The sequence below is a fragment of the Rattus norvegicus genome, chromosome 3 (assembly GCF_021556685.1).
Source record: "Rattus norvegicus strain SHRSP/BbbUtx chromosome 3, alternate assembly SHRSP_T2T, whole genome shotgun sequence".
Classification (NCBI taxonomy): domain Eukaryota; kingdom Metazoa; phylum Chordata; class Mammalia; order Rodentia; family Muridae; genus Rattus; species Rattus norvegicus.
In genome coordinates, this window is record NC_141536.1 from 33,346,318 (window position 1) to 33,363,264 (window position 16,947).

General features: G+C 47.1%; 1 protein-coding gene across 2 annotated transcripts in view; it reads left to right on the forward strand.

Moving 5' to 3' along the window:
- Positions 1-16,947, forward strand: part of Kif5c (kinesin family member 5C) — a 153,655-nt gene that overhangs the window by 115,821 nt on the left and 20,887 nt on the right. For both annotated transcript variants that reach the window (NM_001107730.1, XM_087651556.1), the window contains 6 exon segments: positions 982-1,058; positions 1,559-1,668; positions 3,957-4,058; positions 4,287-4,347; positions 8,895-8,966; positions 11,412-11,516. In NM_001107730.1, the coding sequence (NP_001101200.1) occupies positions 982-1,058; positions 1,559-1,668; positions 3,957-4,058; positions 4,287-4,347; positions 8,895-8,966; positions 11,412-11,516 (527 nt within the window).

Genomic DNA, 16,947 nt, shown 5'->3' on the forward strand with positions numbered 1-16,947 from the left:
ATAAGAAAAAAACCCTTTGATGAGTAGTAGGATTGATGATGTTATTATTCCATCTCTTTTATTTTCGTGTAAAGCTGTTTACTGGATAAATACATGCTGCATCAGGTTTAGAGGCAAATTAAGAAGAAAGCGCCTTGCCACAGCTTTGTAACACTTTATTTTTGTGTAAGGAGTGAATGTTGAACATACAGCATGCCACCACCTAATGCTGGAAAAGAAAAGCACTTTCCCGTCTTGTGTATGTTGGCTGCATTGGGGCCACTGAAGGGAAATATAAACAGAGGAAAGGCCTGAAATGAAGTAAAATAGACTAGAGAAATGATGAATCAGATGTCACCGCCCAAAGGGCACTTGCTACCCCCCCTCCCAGCTATGCAGCGCACTGCCCTTGCACACATGCTCAGGAAGCCCCATGAGTGCAGAGAGAAGTGATGGCAACAGCCTTGCCCCCTGGTGAATTCAGAAAGTTTTAGAATATATTTCTGTTACCCTTGTTTTCTTCATCTTTAGTGTGTTTTCCTTCTCCAGATTCTTAGAAAATCAACAGCTACTCCTGGGAGGTAAATTAGCTCCTTGTGGAATTCCACCAGTGACATGAATCCAGATGTCACCTCACACTCACAGCTTTATAATCTGCAAGACATGATCATGTCTGTATCCTCAGGGCCTGCTCCCGGAGGCCAGCTGGGAAGCAGTTCTGGGGTTGCCTGTTTCCAGGTAGCCCCTTCCTTTCCCTGGCTGTTCTCCACCAGTGATGTAATCCCCGTGGTGTCCGAGTTTCAGCACAGGTCACAGGAGAGGTCAGCCTGAGACGTCAGGTGTTTGCTGGGCTCCCCATCCTCCATGCTGGTACCAGTGCTGCTCTCATACAAGCTGCCTGGTGTTTGCACTGTGTCGTCATGGTTTTGTTTTCTGAGTTTTTGCTTCAGGGAATGAGTCCTGCTAGTTAAAACTTCAGCCACTTTTTACCATTCGAAACAGAAAAAATGCACGAAGTCAGTTTCCAAGATAAGGAAAAGGAGCACCTGACGAGGCTGCAGGATGCTGAGGAAGTGAAGGTGAGTGCTCGTTTGTTTGCTGTGCGCACATCTGGGAATATATGTGCCGAGACCTTGTATGTCAATAAGAGAGAGGAGAGGAACCATGACTTGGCCTTCCAAGTGGCTCTCAGGGGGCTGGTGTAGTCACAAGATGCTGATGGGACTGTGCTAGAAACCAGAAATGTCTCTGCATACTCCTGTGCTGCCCTGATGTCTTTGTGTTCTGACTGGCCCGGCTGGGAAAACCACATATCTGCAGTGAGAGGTTGAAGAGCAAAGGCAAACTTTCTCTCCTGTTGTTGGGCTGGGTTGCGTTTAGGGCCCACTCAGTTTTGTGACAGATCTGTGGGCTTTGCTGTGCAAATGAAACAAGGCCAGGAGCTTGGGCACACGAGCCAGAAATCCCCTTAATGTTGGGATTTAACATCTGAGGGAGGTAAATGGGGATCCAGGGCCTGTCACTGACTGGGTAGAGTGCCAGCTAGTTGACGCCACATTTCTCCTGGCCTGGCTTGCAGAAGGCTCTGGAGCAGCAGATGGAGAGTCACCGGGAAGCGCACCAAAAGCAGCTGTCCAGACTTCGTGATGAGATTGAGGAGAAGCAGAGAATCATTGATGAGATTCGGGAGTGAGTTGGCTGGGGGCTCACGGGACATGGGTGGGCATGGGCAGACCTCGTGAGCCAGACTTAAAGGACATGGCTTTTGGCCAGGGGCCCTTGTCTCCTTGTGCTTGGACTCTGGTCTGCCCAGGTGGCGCTGCCTCTGAGGTCTGCTCTCCCATTTGGAGCCCACCCCCGCTGAGGCTCTGGTATAGCAGGTGGCATGCAGGCCCAGCCCCCCCTTCATATCACCCTAGCCAGTTCAGGGGTGACTCAGTATTGGAAAATACATGCCCACGAGCCAGAGAGACTAAACGAAAGTGTGAAGAAAAAGCCCAAGACTATTCCTCCCCCAGGAATTAAACACTCCAGAGAAGCTGTTTGGCTTTGCTGCTCTTTAGCCCAACAGATCACGCACCTGTAGCCACCGGTCACCTGTGCGCCCCTCTCAGAGGCCTGCGCCAGAATGAGTTTGTGCTCGGGGGATGCCAATGTGCCTTCTGGCTGCTTTCAGGATGACAGCGTTGCAACTTAACTCTGATGTCACCTTGCGACCACATCCTGCCCCCTGCTCCACAACGCCCTTTCCTTTTCTGTATCACAAGTCCCTCAGCTGCAAAGCTCCCTTCTAGGGGCTCTTATTCTGGGGTTCTTTATGTTCTTTACATAGTACACCTTCTGATACAGCAGTCTCTGAACCCCTTTGCAGAATAGCCTTTTAAATGCTCCCCTAAAAGACATACTATTACAAAGAAAACATGTCTACTGAAATAGAATTTCACCCACGGCCCCTCCCCGCCTCTAGGGCAAGACCCCCTCCACCACCCCCACCACCCTCCTCCTGCCATCACCACCACTACTTTCTATAGATGAAGAATTAGATATAGGAAGCAAGGTTGAATTATTTACTTAAGGTCACACTGCTAAATAGGAATCAGACTGGAGCTAAGCGTTTAATTCTCCAGGCTACTGATCCAAATCTTTTCAGAGTATGTGAGCTGCTTGCAAGAGTATTTGCATCTGGAAGGAGAGGAGGAGGGAAGCGGGAGTCTAGCTGGCGTGCCGGCTCTGTGCAGCCTGCCTAAGGACTGGTCTCAGCAGGCCCTCCTGTGCCTGTCCCATTCCAACGCACCTTGAGCTTCTCTTCGACACAATTATGATTAATCTCCCTCAAGACATTCTGCCAAAAGAGAAGGAAAGAAAGAAGGGGAGATAGAAAGAACGCCAGCGCATGAGTTCCTCGCGGGGAGCTTTCTAGACTTGGGCTCTTCGTGCTTCTGTCTTCCTTTACACAGTCTTGAGGTCTCAGCCTCTTAAATGGTTTTATGAGCACTGGCGTGGGACAGAAGTAGAATAGACCCTCCTGTCTTAGAATTTCTATTGCTGTAAGAAAACACCATGAGCAAATGCAACTCGGGGAGGAAAGGATTTCTTTCAACTTAAATAGTTTACAGTTCATCATCCAGGGAAGCGAGGGCAGGAACTTAAGGCAGAGGCCATGGAGGAGTACTGCTTACTGACTTGCTCTTCATGGCTTGCTCAGCCTGCTTTCTTACAGCACCCAGTACCACCAGCCCAGGGATGACACCTCTTCTGAGAGCAGGTCCCTACCATATCATTCATCAATCAAAAAACAAACAAACAAACAAACAAACAAACAAAACTACAGACTTGGCTGCAGGCAGATCTTATGGTGGCAATTCCTTAATTGAGAGCCCCTCTTCTCAAATGACTGAAGTGTCAAATCGACATAAATTTGCCCAGCACAACCAGATGCTGACTTTCCGTCTCTACAAAATCTTACTGTTCAAGCCTGTCTGAATGTTCAACAGACCAAGGGATGCTCCATGTGGGCTGCTGTCCGTGGAAGATGGCTTCCGACCCTTGTTGGGCAGTGTTGAAATGGCCAAATAGTTACTGAGTATACAGCTGTTCTCTGGTTTATAGCAGCAGAATGTGTATAATGGGACTAGTGCACTAGTGCGCTCTCTCTCTCTCTCTCTCTCTCTCTCTCTCTCTCTCTCTCTCTCTTCCCAATGTCATTATATCCCCAGAAGCCCTCGCACACAAACAAACTATAAATACACCCACAAAGCCTTTGTTTCATTTCATGCTTCCGAGCTGCTCCCCAGAAATTAGTTTTCACTCAGGCAGAGAAGAAGCTGTGAGGCTGTTCTCTGATCCTTCAAAATCCTCCCGAATTGTTGCCTTTATTGCACAGAACTAATGGGGCTGGAAGAGAACCAGAGCTTTAGGCGGATGACTCAGAAGTTCAAGCTGACCTGGAATATATTGCTTTTTCCTCTCAATTTCAGTTTGAATCAGAAGCTGCAACTGGAACAGGAGAGGCTCAGCTCTGATTATAACAAGCTGAAAATAGAGGACCAGGAGAGAGAAGTGAAGCTGGAGAAGCTCCTGTGAGTGCCTTAAATCTTCCCCAACTTCTCATCCTTGGGAGGACCCGAGGACCAGCCCTAGTGGAGCCCCAGAGATTCCCGCTGGGCCACTGACAGCAGCTGGTGTTGAAAGCAGCAGTGGCTTGGGTCGCTCTTTGCTTAGCCTTGCTCATATGCCTTAGGTGCTAACTGCATCTGCTCCGCTTCGAGCGCTCCCTTGGTAGCTCATGATTTCTTTCTGTCTCTCAGATTGCTCAATGACAAAAGAGAGCAAGCCAGGGAGGACCTCAAGGGACTGGAAGAGACTGTGGTGAGTCACTTCCCAACTCAGCTCACTCTCAGAGGCCTGATTTGTTTGTTATCTACTGAACTGTCTATTCTACAATTCTTATCTGCGCACACCTTTGCTGTATAGCAATTAGACATGAAACATTCCGTGGCAGACTGGGATTTGTAGAATTACTTCTTAACAGAATTAATCCATTGGATACTTAGTTATTAGTGCCATAATCCTGAAATCCTTGAATAAGAATTGAGCTCCATTGTAAAGCAGTGTCTGCACTTTGTGACTCCCCTCAACTCTGAACAGATATTTAGCAAGCACCTATGGAGGCAGGCCCTTGTCTAGATGCCTGGGCATATCAGTTCACACAGTAGGGAGGTCTTGTCCTCTAGATGCTGACCTTGATGTGGAGAGCAGACGGGAAGAACGTGCAGGAGCAGTAACTTGGGACAGCAACAGGGACATCCGTGTGCACCTGAGTGAAGGGGGATGGAAAGCAGGCACTCGAGGACAGTGCCAGAGCAGGTGCCTTGTGGGGTGTGTGTGGGGAAGCAGAAGACCCTGTTTGCTTCTGAAGGGGCTCAGTATTTGAAATTGCTACTGTGCTGTGCCTACAGCCATTGGCTTCCCCTGGCAGCCTTGGTTTTGGTGGCTGTGCAGGGTAGCAGCTTGGTCACACGTCACAGCTGTGGCTTATCACAAACCACCCTAACAGCATAACACAGTGAAAATGTGTTTAGGCTTGCACATGTGTAAATTCAGCGGCACCTTCTGATCCCACTCATGTGTCATGGGAGTCTATGTGGGGCAAAGCCCGTCCGCAACAACCTGGAGACTCAGACAGTAGGCAGATGGCTACTCCCATCTGGAACTGAGGCTGCATGCTGGCCCCTGGCTCAGTACAAAGTGCTCCTCAGAGAAAGGTGGACACAAGCCTTTGGGACAGGGGTCAGACACCTGCGCTGATGGGATGTTGGACTTTTCAAGGGTGAAATTTATAAGGAAAACAGACACAAAGCCATGAAGTCACTTCATCTACATAGTTTAATAGAACATTGCAGTGCATAACTGAATGTTCTTACAGAATTGCAGGAAAATATTGAACATTGAAAGTTTACTAGATCCCTGCCATCCTGGATGTGCGATAACTCCAATGTTCTCTGCTTGTGCCCATGTGCACCCCTACACCCATGTACCCTTGTTTGCCTCCATGTCTCTGCTGTCCTCATACAAAGCTTGCACATGCATTTGCACATATGGCTTGTCAGCACACCACACACTCACTTTTGCAGTGTCTTCTGGGCTTGGCCACATTCCCTGATTGTCCATTTGATGTTCATATACATTTCTATACATGCACACACAGCTGCATCTCACTAGTAATCTTTTTATTCAAAAATATTTTGCTCATTTACACAAGTTGTTGTATACTTCAGACTCACACTTGCTTGCCTTTTCTCACACCTTTCCTCACACTTACTGACCAATATGTCCAGATGCTCAGTAAACTCAGACATATGCCCATTCAGTCACAGCCATAGCTCACACTATTACACAGCACTCACACTCATGGGCCCCCACCCCCTCTCACACACACAATCCCTCTCACACATACACACCACATATACATACAATGTTCTCTTTCTCATACATACACACATTCTTTCACACTTTCACACACACTCTCCCTCCCATGTACAATCTCTTCACACACACTTTCTCACACAAGCACACTTTCTCATACATACATACTTACATACTTTCTCTCCCACACACACCTTCTCCCATGCACACTCTCTCACACACACTTTCTCTCACCCACACACACTTTATCACATATAATCACACACACACATACACACACACGCTCACACTTTCTTTCCCACACACACAATCTCACACACTCTTTCTCTCTCACACACCGTACGTGCACACACACACACTCTCATACTCCCACCATACCCACTGTCTCTCCCCACTTGCATCCTGACTCACACTGTCACCCGCCTACCCTTCCTTGTCCCTATCCCTGTGAACATGATAAATAAAGGGCTAGCCAGTTCGTTTGCTGTCTTAGGTTCTTGAATATGTATTAAGTGGCACGTTTCCTCAGAAGCTCTATTATCTGCTCAGTTATTCTCCCTCCTTCCTCCCACAAGCTCATTTCCTTATATCCTTAGTAATCTGGCTGTGCCTACACACACTCGCTCTCACAGGCTGCCCCCACTTATGAACGTGCCCAGCCATCCCCCACACAAGGACAGATCCAGTAATGGGGCGACTCCCCTTCCTCTTCCTCTCTCCTTCACTACCCTCATGCCCTCCCTTAAATCCAGAACTAGATTCCTGCAGCGTGTGCTGTTTTAGACTTAAGTGTTTGTCCTCAGCCTCAGATTCCTCCCAAGCTGAGCTGTAGATACTCTTCAGAGACAGGCTCTTGCTGTCTGTGGCTGTACATTCTGTTCTCAAGGCCTCCCGGGACAGCCTTCCCTGCCTCCTGAGTATTGTGGGGAGGGGTAGGATGCTGCCCACAGAGTCCTCAGATTGGACTCTGAGAATCGAAGGCAGGACACTGACCACTTCCTCCTGATCCCACCTACCTCATGCCATACCTACGGCCTCCCTAGTGCTAGCCTCGGTGTCCACCATGATAGGAAGCTTACCCTTGAGGTCTTGCATGGAAGTCAGTAGCTTTTGGATGGGAAGAGACCTGAGGGAAGTTGGAGGATGTAGAAATAATGACAAACGCAAGGGAGGAAAGAGCATTATTGCAGGGACCCAAGTGACAGCTGCCAAAGGAGGGCAGTGTAAACCGCCTTAAGTGCCTTTGACTGCCCCTGCCAAACGGTTCAAAGGGAGAGGAAGGAGCCAGCTTTATGTTGTATTTGTGTCCCAAGGAAAGGCCTGGCTCTGAGGCGGGGTGTCAGGCCTTCCTGCCTCCCTTTGTATGGCGGCACTTTTCATCATAAAGTATCAACTGTGATCACAGGGAAGGCAGAAATAAGAGATCTGAGGTGGGGAACAGCATGCAGTGCATTCGTGAACATTAAGGGATGTTGGACCTGAACTCCCTCCGGCTGGGGTGTAGGGCAGTGTGGACCTGGCGAGCACTGTCCTGCAGCCCTTCTATGCTGTGAGAGGCGGCTCACTCAGGGATGGGACTGTGCGCGTTAGTCATAATTCCAGACCTGTTCTGCTTCCTGCAGAAACCAGTTTACCCCGTCCCAGGATGCACTTGGCTTTGGCTGCTTCTTATTTCAGCACAGAATTGAACCTAGTACTAAGGTCTCAAATTAGCAGAGAACCTCACTCCAAGGAACTTAGTGTTTCTTTAACTCTGGGTCCTGTTTCACCTTTCTAATGGAAGCCTGTGTAAATGTCATCCCCAGACAGAATGTCAGTTTATATAGATGAAAACACTGACGGTTCTCTGTCTCCTCCTCACTTATAAGGAACTGATTTACATGAAACTAATATCTCATGTAAAAACCATATAGGAACCAGGTTGGAAAGATGGCTCTGTAGTTAAGAGCACTTACTGCTTTGGTAGAAGGTCTGAGTTCGTTCCCCACCACCCACACAGGGCAGCTCAGAACCACGTATAACTCCAGCCCAGATGGTCCAGTGCCCTCTCTCAAACCTCCCAGCACCTGACTTTATGTATGTACATGGGCATGAATTTCAGACCAGTTGGAGCTACAGAAAATAATATCCCAACAAAAATTTATATATAAAACTATACAGATATACAAATATGTGTGTGTGTATGTATGTATGTATGTATGTATGTGTGTGTGTGTGTGTGTGTGTGTGTGTGTGTGTGTATGTATGTCTGTCTGTCTGGAGACAAAGACTTGAATAGAAGGAATGTTTAGATCTTCTGGTTTTGTTACCAGAGCTCACCAGGCTTGTCTCCTGACTCATAGTCTTAGGTGTTCATTCGTAGAAGTAATCTGAAGTGAAGAAGGAGCTAGCAATTGCCAGCTCTTAGGATATGAATCATGTTAGCCATCGTACTGAGGCCAGAAATCGTCCTAAGAGATTTCAACTTCTCTTCATCTTCATTTCAAAAATGAGGAGCCTCACAGGAAGTTCAGGTGACTTGTCCAGTGCCACCAGGTGGAGAGTCTGAGAACTGCTCATCCCTGAGCTGCTGATGTGAGGCAAACATACTTGTGGACTGGGTCAGTGGTGGGTGAAGGATCATGGGAAATGCCAGCCAGTGCAGATGAACCATGGTCACCTTTTGGTTTAGCATGTTGATATGAGATGTAATATTTATACAGGAAGTAAACAAACCAAAACCAAAAGGAGACCCCATTCTGGCAGGTGACTTACTAGGAAGTTTTGTCTGACTCCACTGAGAGTAGAGGAGCTGGCTGTGTCCTGGCTTACAGCCAGTCGCTGGAGTTCCCAGGCTCCTGCACCATGTGAGTTGAAGAGTAGGCAAGGCACAGACGGTACCAACAGTATCAGTGGCAGCTCCTGCGTTGCTGGGAGCTAACGACATCTAGAGCAAATGCAGCACCAGTTCAGTCCATCATCACCCCACTGACTGTGAAAAATCTCTCCAGTCCAGAGAACTCCAGACTCTTCACAACCTGCGCAAACTCTTCGTCCAGGACTTGACCACCCGGGTGAAAAAGGTGAGTGCTGTCGTTTCTGAACCAGTTGAGGGAAGTTGGAGCCGTGAGGCATCGTCTTCAGTTCAAATATCACTTGCTCAAATTAAGGCTGGTTATGCTTAAAAATTAATTGCCTCATGCCAGAAAACCTTATTAAAAGAATGTGCTTCAGGCTGACTTAGGAATATTTTACCATCTGATTTTTCCTTCTTAGCAAAAGGAAGTTATAATTGTATCCCTGACTGGCCTTTATTTAAAAATGACGTGTATTTGTCTGGCCCCCGCTGTGTGAAAGTCACTGCTTTGGGCTAGAAAAGTCCAGCATTCTTGTCAGAAGACAGCATGGCCCCACAGTGTACAGAAGAGAGGTGGCGAGCCTCATGTTTGTCTACTGTGTGTGTGTTAGTATTGGTTGAGTTTGTACTTGTTTCTCAAACCACCTCAGAAGGTTCTGGAATGACTGCACTGCAGGTGTGCATTTAGGCTTGGGTGTGATTGCGGAACTGAAAAGGGGTGGGCATGAGTCTGCAAGATCTCAGAATCATGTGATGGGTCGGGGAGGTGGGGTGGTCTCTGTATTGCTGACTCAGCAGGTCAGCAATTGAGAAGAGTGAACATAGAAGAGGCATGGGGAGACTGAAGGAAGGCATTAAGGAAAGCATGCGCAAATGTCAGTGAAGGCATATACACGTCTGAGTGTGAACACACGTGTGTGCACTTGTGCATGTGGGCGAGTTGGAAGGAGCAAAGGAGAAAAAGTCGGACATAGTAAAGGGGAGTGGCTGACAGAAGCAGGTCTGAGCGGGGTAGAATTAACAGCACGAATGGATATCCTACTTGGTAAAGAGAAAGCACTGATTTTCCTGAGTACAGAGAGAGTCAAGGTAGAAGCATTTGCAGGGGACTCCAGGACGGGGTGGGAAAGAGACCATATTTGATAGCTGATGCCCTCGGGGGAGGAGGGAAGAGAAGGTGGAGCCCTGGGAGATAAGATTCTGCCAGCTCTGCATAGAATCTACTAGGGATGGATTAAAAGGGTTGCTGAACAGTGCAGTTCAAACTCAACAGGAAACAGCGTGTAGTTGGCAAGCACCTGTGACAGCAAGGCTCTAGCAGGTTGAAATCTTGGTAATGCAAAAGGCAAAGAAAGGCAGAGGCTCCTGGGAAATTTCAAAGCCTGGGTGGCAGTGGCCCGTTACTGTCCGAGGAGCACACTCTCCGAAGCACGTAGTACCTTGGGCCCTGCACCAGCGAGCAGGATGAGGCCAGTATAGATGTGATGGGCAGGAAGGGCACCTGGTGAGAGCTTAGAAGACCAATGAAGACAGCCCTGTGCCTCAGGGGAAGGGAGGTGCTGCGCAGAGGAAGGGTTAAGAGGTGGAATCAGAGTCCCCCTGACTTCATTTTGTAAAACTTCCTCAGGATGACCTACTTTTTAGACTTCTGTCCCATGGGCCTCTGGCAGCTACATTGGCATCACCTGGGAATTTTAGATACATAATACACCCCAGATCTGAGGAATCAGAGATGGAGGCAGGGTCAGCACTCTGCCTTTAATAAGTGTCCTGGGCTCCTGATGCATAAGCATGTTTGAGAGTTCCTGTTTGATGCTGAGTTGACGGCAGAAACCATTACCCTGCTGGAGAAGGATGGTTTCTTCTGCCGTCACACGAGACAGGCATGCTTTGCTATTTTTGAATGTCAGGTTGTGTCTCCACATGCATTTCCTAATTTATCTGTGGCACCTTGCTTGTCAAGAGTGTGGAACTGCCGCCAGTTTCAAGATCTGATAAATCCGAAGGATTTTCCCAGCACCTGGATGCTGTGACGGGGCCGAGCCTGACTCAGTGAGGAGCTGCATAGCTTTGGGTGTTTAAGAGACAAGCAGAAGCTGTTAGGCTCTCCCAGTGACAACAATGACTCTGGCTGACAGGCTGGGTAATTTCTCATCTGATCTTGATGGCTAAGCTGAACTTGAGTCTTACGCTTATTTTCACAGTGGATCTTCTTAATAAGTTGTGAGCTCGTTCTTTTGAAAAGAGAAATCTCTTTATCTGCAAGGAAGAGGTACATTTCGTTAGAGAGAAATATGTGTGCAGCGTACAAAAGCAGATTCTTACTCCAGCATCCTAAAATAACTTCCTCACAACACTTCAGTGGAAAGCAGGGCAATGTACGGGAAGTCCCCTGAGTGGGAACTTTTACAAGAGCTCTTCACTCTCATTTTCACTTTCAGACTCTCCTTTAGTGGGGTTGAGGATGCTTCTTTTTCTTTTTCTTTTTCTTTTTTTTTTTCCGGAGCTGGGGACCGAACCCAGGGCCTTGCGCTTCCTAGGTAAGCGCTCTACCACTGAGCTAAATCCCCAGCCCCTAGGATGCTTCTTTTTCAAGAGCATTAATGTGTCTTGAACACTGGGTAGGTGATGGGGAGTGGGTCATGCCACTAACTATCATGTGTGGACACAGAGTGTGGAGCTGGACAGCGACGATGGAGGGGGTAGTGCCGCCCAGAAGCAGAAGATCTCCTTCCTGGAGAACAACCTGGAGCAGCTTACCAAGGTGCACAAGCAGGTGAGTGAGCTCACCGCACCCTGCCCCAGTCTCTGCTCTCTCCTGGGTGCAGCTTCGGCTGGTTGCCTGCAACACAGGGAGAGCAGTTCTGATATTGGATGTCTGTATGTGGTCAAAGAACATGTGTGCAGGAAAAAGTGCAAGTCCTCAAAAATCCCTGGATCTTGGCAGGAACGGTGGGCCAAACCTGTGTTCCTGGCTACTAAGAAAGTTGGGCGGGGATGGGGTCAGGGATGGGGTGGTGGTGGGGTGGTGGTGGTGAGCACTCAAGCTTAAGTGCTGAAGACCAGCCTGGCACCATAGTGAGAGCCTGTCTCAAAGCGACAAGAAGATACGTAGATCTAGGGACCAGTGGATGTGATCAAAATACATTGTATAAGTTCTAAAAGAATTAATAAACAAAACAGAACAAAAGCCCATGCCTCAATAACTTCCTTTATGTATGAAAAACTTCCTTTGGCTAACAAAAGAGCTCATTACATAATCATGTGCTGCAGAACTGGTGACCTGAGTTTGATCCCCAGAGAAAGAAAACTGGCTTCCACTAGATGTCCTCTGACCTCTGCACTTGTGCCATAGAACACATGTGCCTGCACATACACACATGAGACAAGAATATATATACTCATATATTCCCGTGTGTGTGTGTGTGTGTGTGTGTGTGTGTGTGTGTGTGCGCGTGCGCGCGCGCGCATGAGAGAGAGAGAGAGAAAGGGAGGGAGAGAAATTGATTTTTCTTTGCTGGAAATTCAGTAATATGGAATCCATTTATAGAGAAGGAACTCTCTATGGCTTAGAGAGAGTAAAGTGTTGCTCCTTCGTTTCTGTCTTGCTTTCATTCCACCCTTGGATCCTGACTGGCCTTGTGTTTGCCCATGGCATCTTTTAGGCTCCTCTGTAGAACAGAAGTCTCTACAGAGTACATGTGCTAATCAGCTAGTTCAGGTCCCTTAGTTTAGGTTTCTTTGTTTTATTGATGGTGTTGTGGTTTGAATGAGAATGGCCCCCATAGCTTCATATATTTGAATGTCTAGTCACTTGGGAGGCTTGCTATTTGAAAGGGTTAGAAGGCCTTGTTGAATATAGTAAGGCCTTATTGGAGGAAGTGTGTCACTGGGAGTGGGCTTTGAGGTTTCAGTATCCCATGCTTGGCCTAAGCTTTCTTCTGCTGCCTGTGGATCAGGATGTAGAAGTCTCAATACTTCTTCAGCACCATGTCTGCCTGCATGCCGCCATGCTCCCCATCATGATGATGATGGACTAACATCTAAAACTGTAAGCCAGCCCCAGATAACACTTTCTTTTAGAAGAGTTGCAGTAGCCATGGTGTCTCTCTCCACAGCAATAGAACAGTGACTAAGACAGGTGAGAACCCAGAGACTGCAGCCAGCAACCTCTGAGCTCTGTTGTCCCACCTAGGCCATCTTGGGTGTCCCTGAGGATTGATGCTCTGACATCTGTCCAGAGTGACAGAGAGGAATAGCTATGTCCAGTATACCAGTGACTTAGGCAATCCATTTGCCTCCCTTTTCTATAAATGCCAGTATGTCTGTGACCAGACCTCTGTAAGGTTTGGCGTGGGGTACAAACGATCTAACTCTTTGGGCCACATGTCACTTCTCTTGACGTGCTAGATCTGTTTCCATAGTGCTGGCGATGACATTTTCCCCAGAGAGAAGATGGCAGATCAATACAGTGAAATCATTCAAGCAAATTGATAGTGAGAAATACAGAAGCAAAGACTGCCAGGCATCTTGAAATCTGGCTCTGTAACTCATTATTTTATTCATGAATTCAAGGAATATTTATTAAGAGCCAAGTCCGCCAGGCATGGAGCTGCTGCTGGCGTAAGCAGAATAGATCAGAACAGCAGCAGCTTGCTCTGATAAAGCCTTTTCTGATTCCTGATCCTTTCCCTGATCCATCTGGATTCCAGCAATTGTAACTGAAGTTTAAAGTGCAAAAAATCTTGGGTACTGGCTGTAGCCAGACTTGTGGCTTTCAACCCTGTAATACGAGATAGGGTAGAAAAGATAGAGGGAAAAGGAGGTGTTGCTATCAGACTGCTCCTGCTGGCTAGGGGATCAAATTCCTTGGAAAATTTGATCTTCATTATCAGGATATTTAAGGTTTTTTTATTTGCACATAACTACGTAACAAATTGCAACCAACAGCATCCAACCAAAAAAAATCCAACAATCCACATGCCTCTTGGGGCTATAGCATTTATATATCCTCTGGAAAGTCCCCAGAATTCTAAACATCACACACTTGCAGAAACTATCTGCCCCTGGCAAAATCACACCCCTGCTAGAGCACGAGGCAAATCACAGTCAGCTGCTGTGAAGCAGCCCCATGTCCCCACACTTGGGATTAAAACGAAAACATACTCTTATAATATTGCTGTGTGTGTGCATGTGCGTGTGTGTGCATGTGCGTGTGCGCGTGTGTGTGCATGTGCATGTGTGTGTGTTTGTAGAAACCAAGGTCCTCAGTACATCTGGCAGCACCGTCAAACTAGGCCAGCTAGGTCCCGAGCAAGGTGATCTGCAGGCAGTGCTGCAGCCTCTTCATAACCATTCTCATCCTGGGGTGGGACATTCTACAGACTTACTTGGGGACAATGTCAGACCTTGTCACAAAGGTATTTATGGATCAGTCCTGCTCTTCTTGGAACCCAAGACAATTTCAGAGAAAAGATTAAGGACAGTGACTTATCTCTGTGCCTTCAGCCTTGAAGCGGGATGATGCAAGTTAGACAGGAGGTCGTAAATCAGCAGTCTGATCCAAAGAAAAGAGGCAGAAATATTATGCCAGACTCGCATCTCCCTTTTCAGACTCTCATCCTTCTGGACCTGTATCTCTTATGTTTCTTATCCTCGTCACCAACAGGAAGCACCTTTAGGGAAAACAAATTGGTTCCAATTCACAGTTTGAAAGTGTGACCCATCACAGCGCAAGGAGTGCATGGACACAGGATCAGTTAACAACTGGGAGGCATTGCTAGAGTTTTTAGGGTACCAGCCTGGACGTTTGATCCTAACAAGCTACGTTCAGCCACTGCCATCAATAATACCACTTAGAAGGATGAGTTATATTGAAAAGCAGAGAGATGGTTCTCCAGTGTGACCACATTGGGAAGAGGAACAAGCAAGGAGGTTCAGTGACCCCAAATTTATCTTTGGAGTATGTGCGTGAGGTTTAGGTTTAAATAACAGGCAAGAGGGATGTAACTAAGCTGCTGTTGTCAAGGTATGGCCCCACCCATCATTGACAATTATTGTCTCTGCTTCTGGTACATCTTGCAAATTGTTAAAACCGTGTGAAATCTCTTCCTGAGAAACAAGATCCTCCTCTGACCAGCACCAGGCCTTCAGCCTTTCTGTTTCTCCAGCGTGAAATTTCTTAAGAAATTCTAATTCCTTGGAGACCATTGTCTCAATAGTCTAGTAACCAAAGGAAGGGATACAGTGTCTCTCTTTGGTCTTAACTCCTGCCAGGATTGCTACAGTAGAAGGAATTTCTCATGATCAGGCAGATCGAGACTGCTGTTCATCCAGCCCTCTTTTTGTTACTTTTTCCTCAGTCCAGGATCCTAGAGGATTATGACGCCCGCCATTCAGGGTGGATCTTCCATCCTTAGTTAGGAGTCTCTCTGGAAATTGTCAAACATGCACCTAGACAGACAAGTTGACAATTAAGTATCATAAGTCTACTACCTGTCAACTGAACACCCAAAATGATCAATTTTTCTATCATCCATCCATCCATTCATCTATCCATCCATTCATCCATCCATCCATCATCCATCTATCCAACCATCAGTTTTCAAGACAGGGTTTCTCGTGTAGCCCTGCTGTCCTGGAACTTGATCTATAGACAAGGCTGGTCTCCAACTCAGAGATCCACCTGCCTCTGCCTCCTGGGCTAGGATTAGGCATGTACCATCAACTGCCCCATCAAGTTTATTTTATTTTTTAATTTATGTGTGTGGGTGTTTGGCTTACATGTATGTCTGTGTGCCATGTACATGCCTGGTTCCCAATGAGGCCAGAAGAATACGCCAGATACCCTGAAACTGGAGTTACAGTGTGAGCCACTATGTGGGTACTGAGAATTGAAGCTGGTCTCGTACAAGGTCAAGTGCCCTTAAATACTAAGCCAACTCTCCAGCCTACTGATCACCTTTAAACCAAAATATTAGACCTCTGGTCTTAAAGATGCGTAGCCGTCTGATGATGTAAAATGCGTTTAGTTAACCTCCAGGAGTCTCCTAAGTCTTACCAACACCAACATTCTTTGAAAGCCCAAGTTCATTGTCTGCCCTGAGACTCGAGGTATTATTTTAACTGTGAGCACCTACATGGGGAACAACACAACCAACAAAATAGTACGTGTGTTTCTAATATGCAGTGGTACAAAGTCAACATTTCCAAAAGAAGAAACAAGGGGAAAGCATGAAGAGATTGGAGCAAACCCTCCTGCTCCATTTCCAGCATCTTGGGTTTGTGATAGCAACATCTATGCTCCAGTGGGCTTGTGTAGCCCCACCCCTCAGGCTCTGTTACCATGGATACCTGCGGGCTCTCTCTTGGGCTGGCTATTGCAGCTTAGGTTTCATCTTCACAGCTTTATGCACAACTCATAAATTCCACACAGGTAATCTTTCTGTAATACACATTGCTGGGCCTTAATGGTTCTTTGGGATACTAATGCAAGCTTCTGTGACACCTGCCCTCTGTTTTGGATGTTACCTGCCTTCAAAATTAGTATGTAAATGATACAAAGTTCTGCTATCCACTCAAAATGTAGCCTTGCCCCAGCGGACTGCGGCTACAGTGTTACTGCAGCTACAATGTTCTTTGTGTGCCTTCCAAACAGCCTGAAAAGACACTTCCCCAAGTGGCCCTCCATGAGCAGTATGCCCTAGAAGTTCAAGTATTCTATTTCAAAGGAAAGTTTTCCAACCATGTTTGTGGGTAGGGTGAGGATCTTTCCCTAAAGGCAACTTTTATTCTGTCTGATTTCCAGTGTGTGAAGTTTCTCAATGGCTTTAATGCCTTTAATAATCACAGCCATCTTGTCCACACCAGCTTTAAGCTCATGTAGTTCCTTTCCTTGCCAAACTTTAATTTTTTGTATCTTTCCACTCCCTGTCACCATAAATCTAAGAACAAATAACAATAACCATGCCACAGCCTGAATCTTATCTTGAAATGTTCTTCTCAAATTCACCCTGGACTCTGACCTCATAGGTAGCAATGAATATCCTAGTAAGAGCACCAGTGGAAGGGGAAGCCCTGGATCCTGCTAAGACTGAACCCCCAGTGAACTAGACTGTTGGGGGGGAGGGCGGCAATGGGGGAAGGATGGGGAGGGGAACACCCATAAGGAAGGGGAGGGGGGAGGGGGATGTTTGCCCGGAAACCAA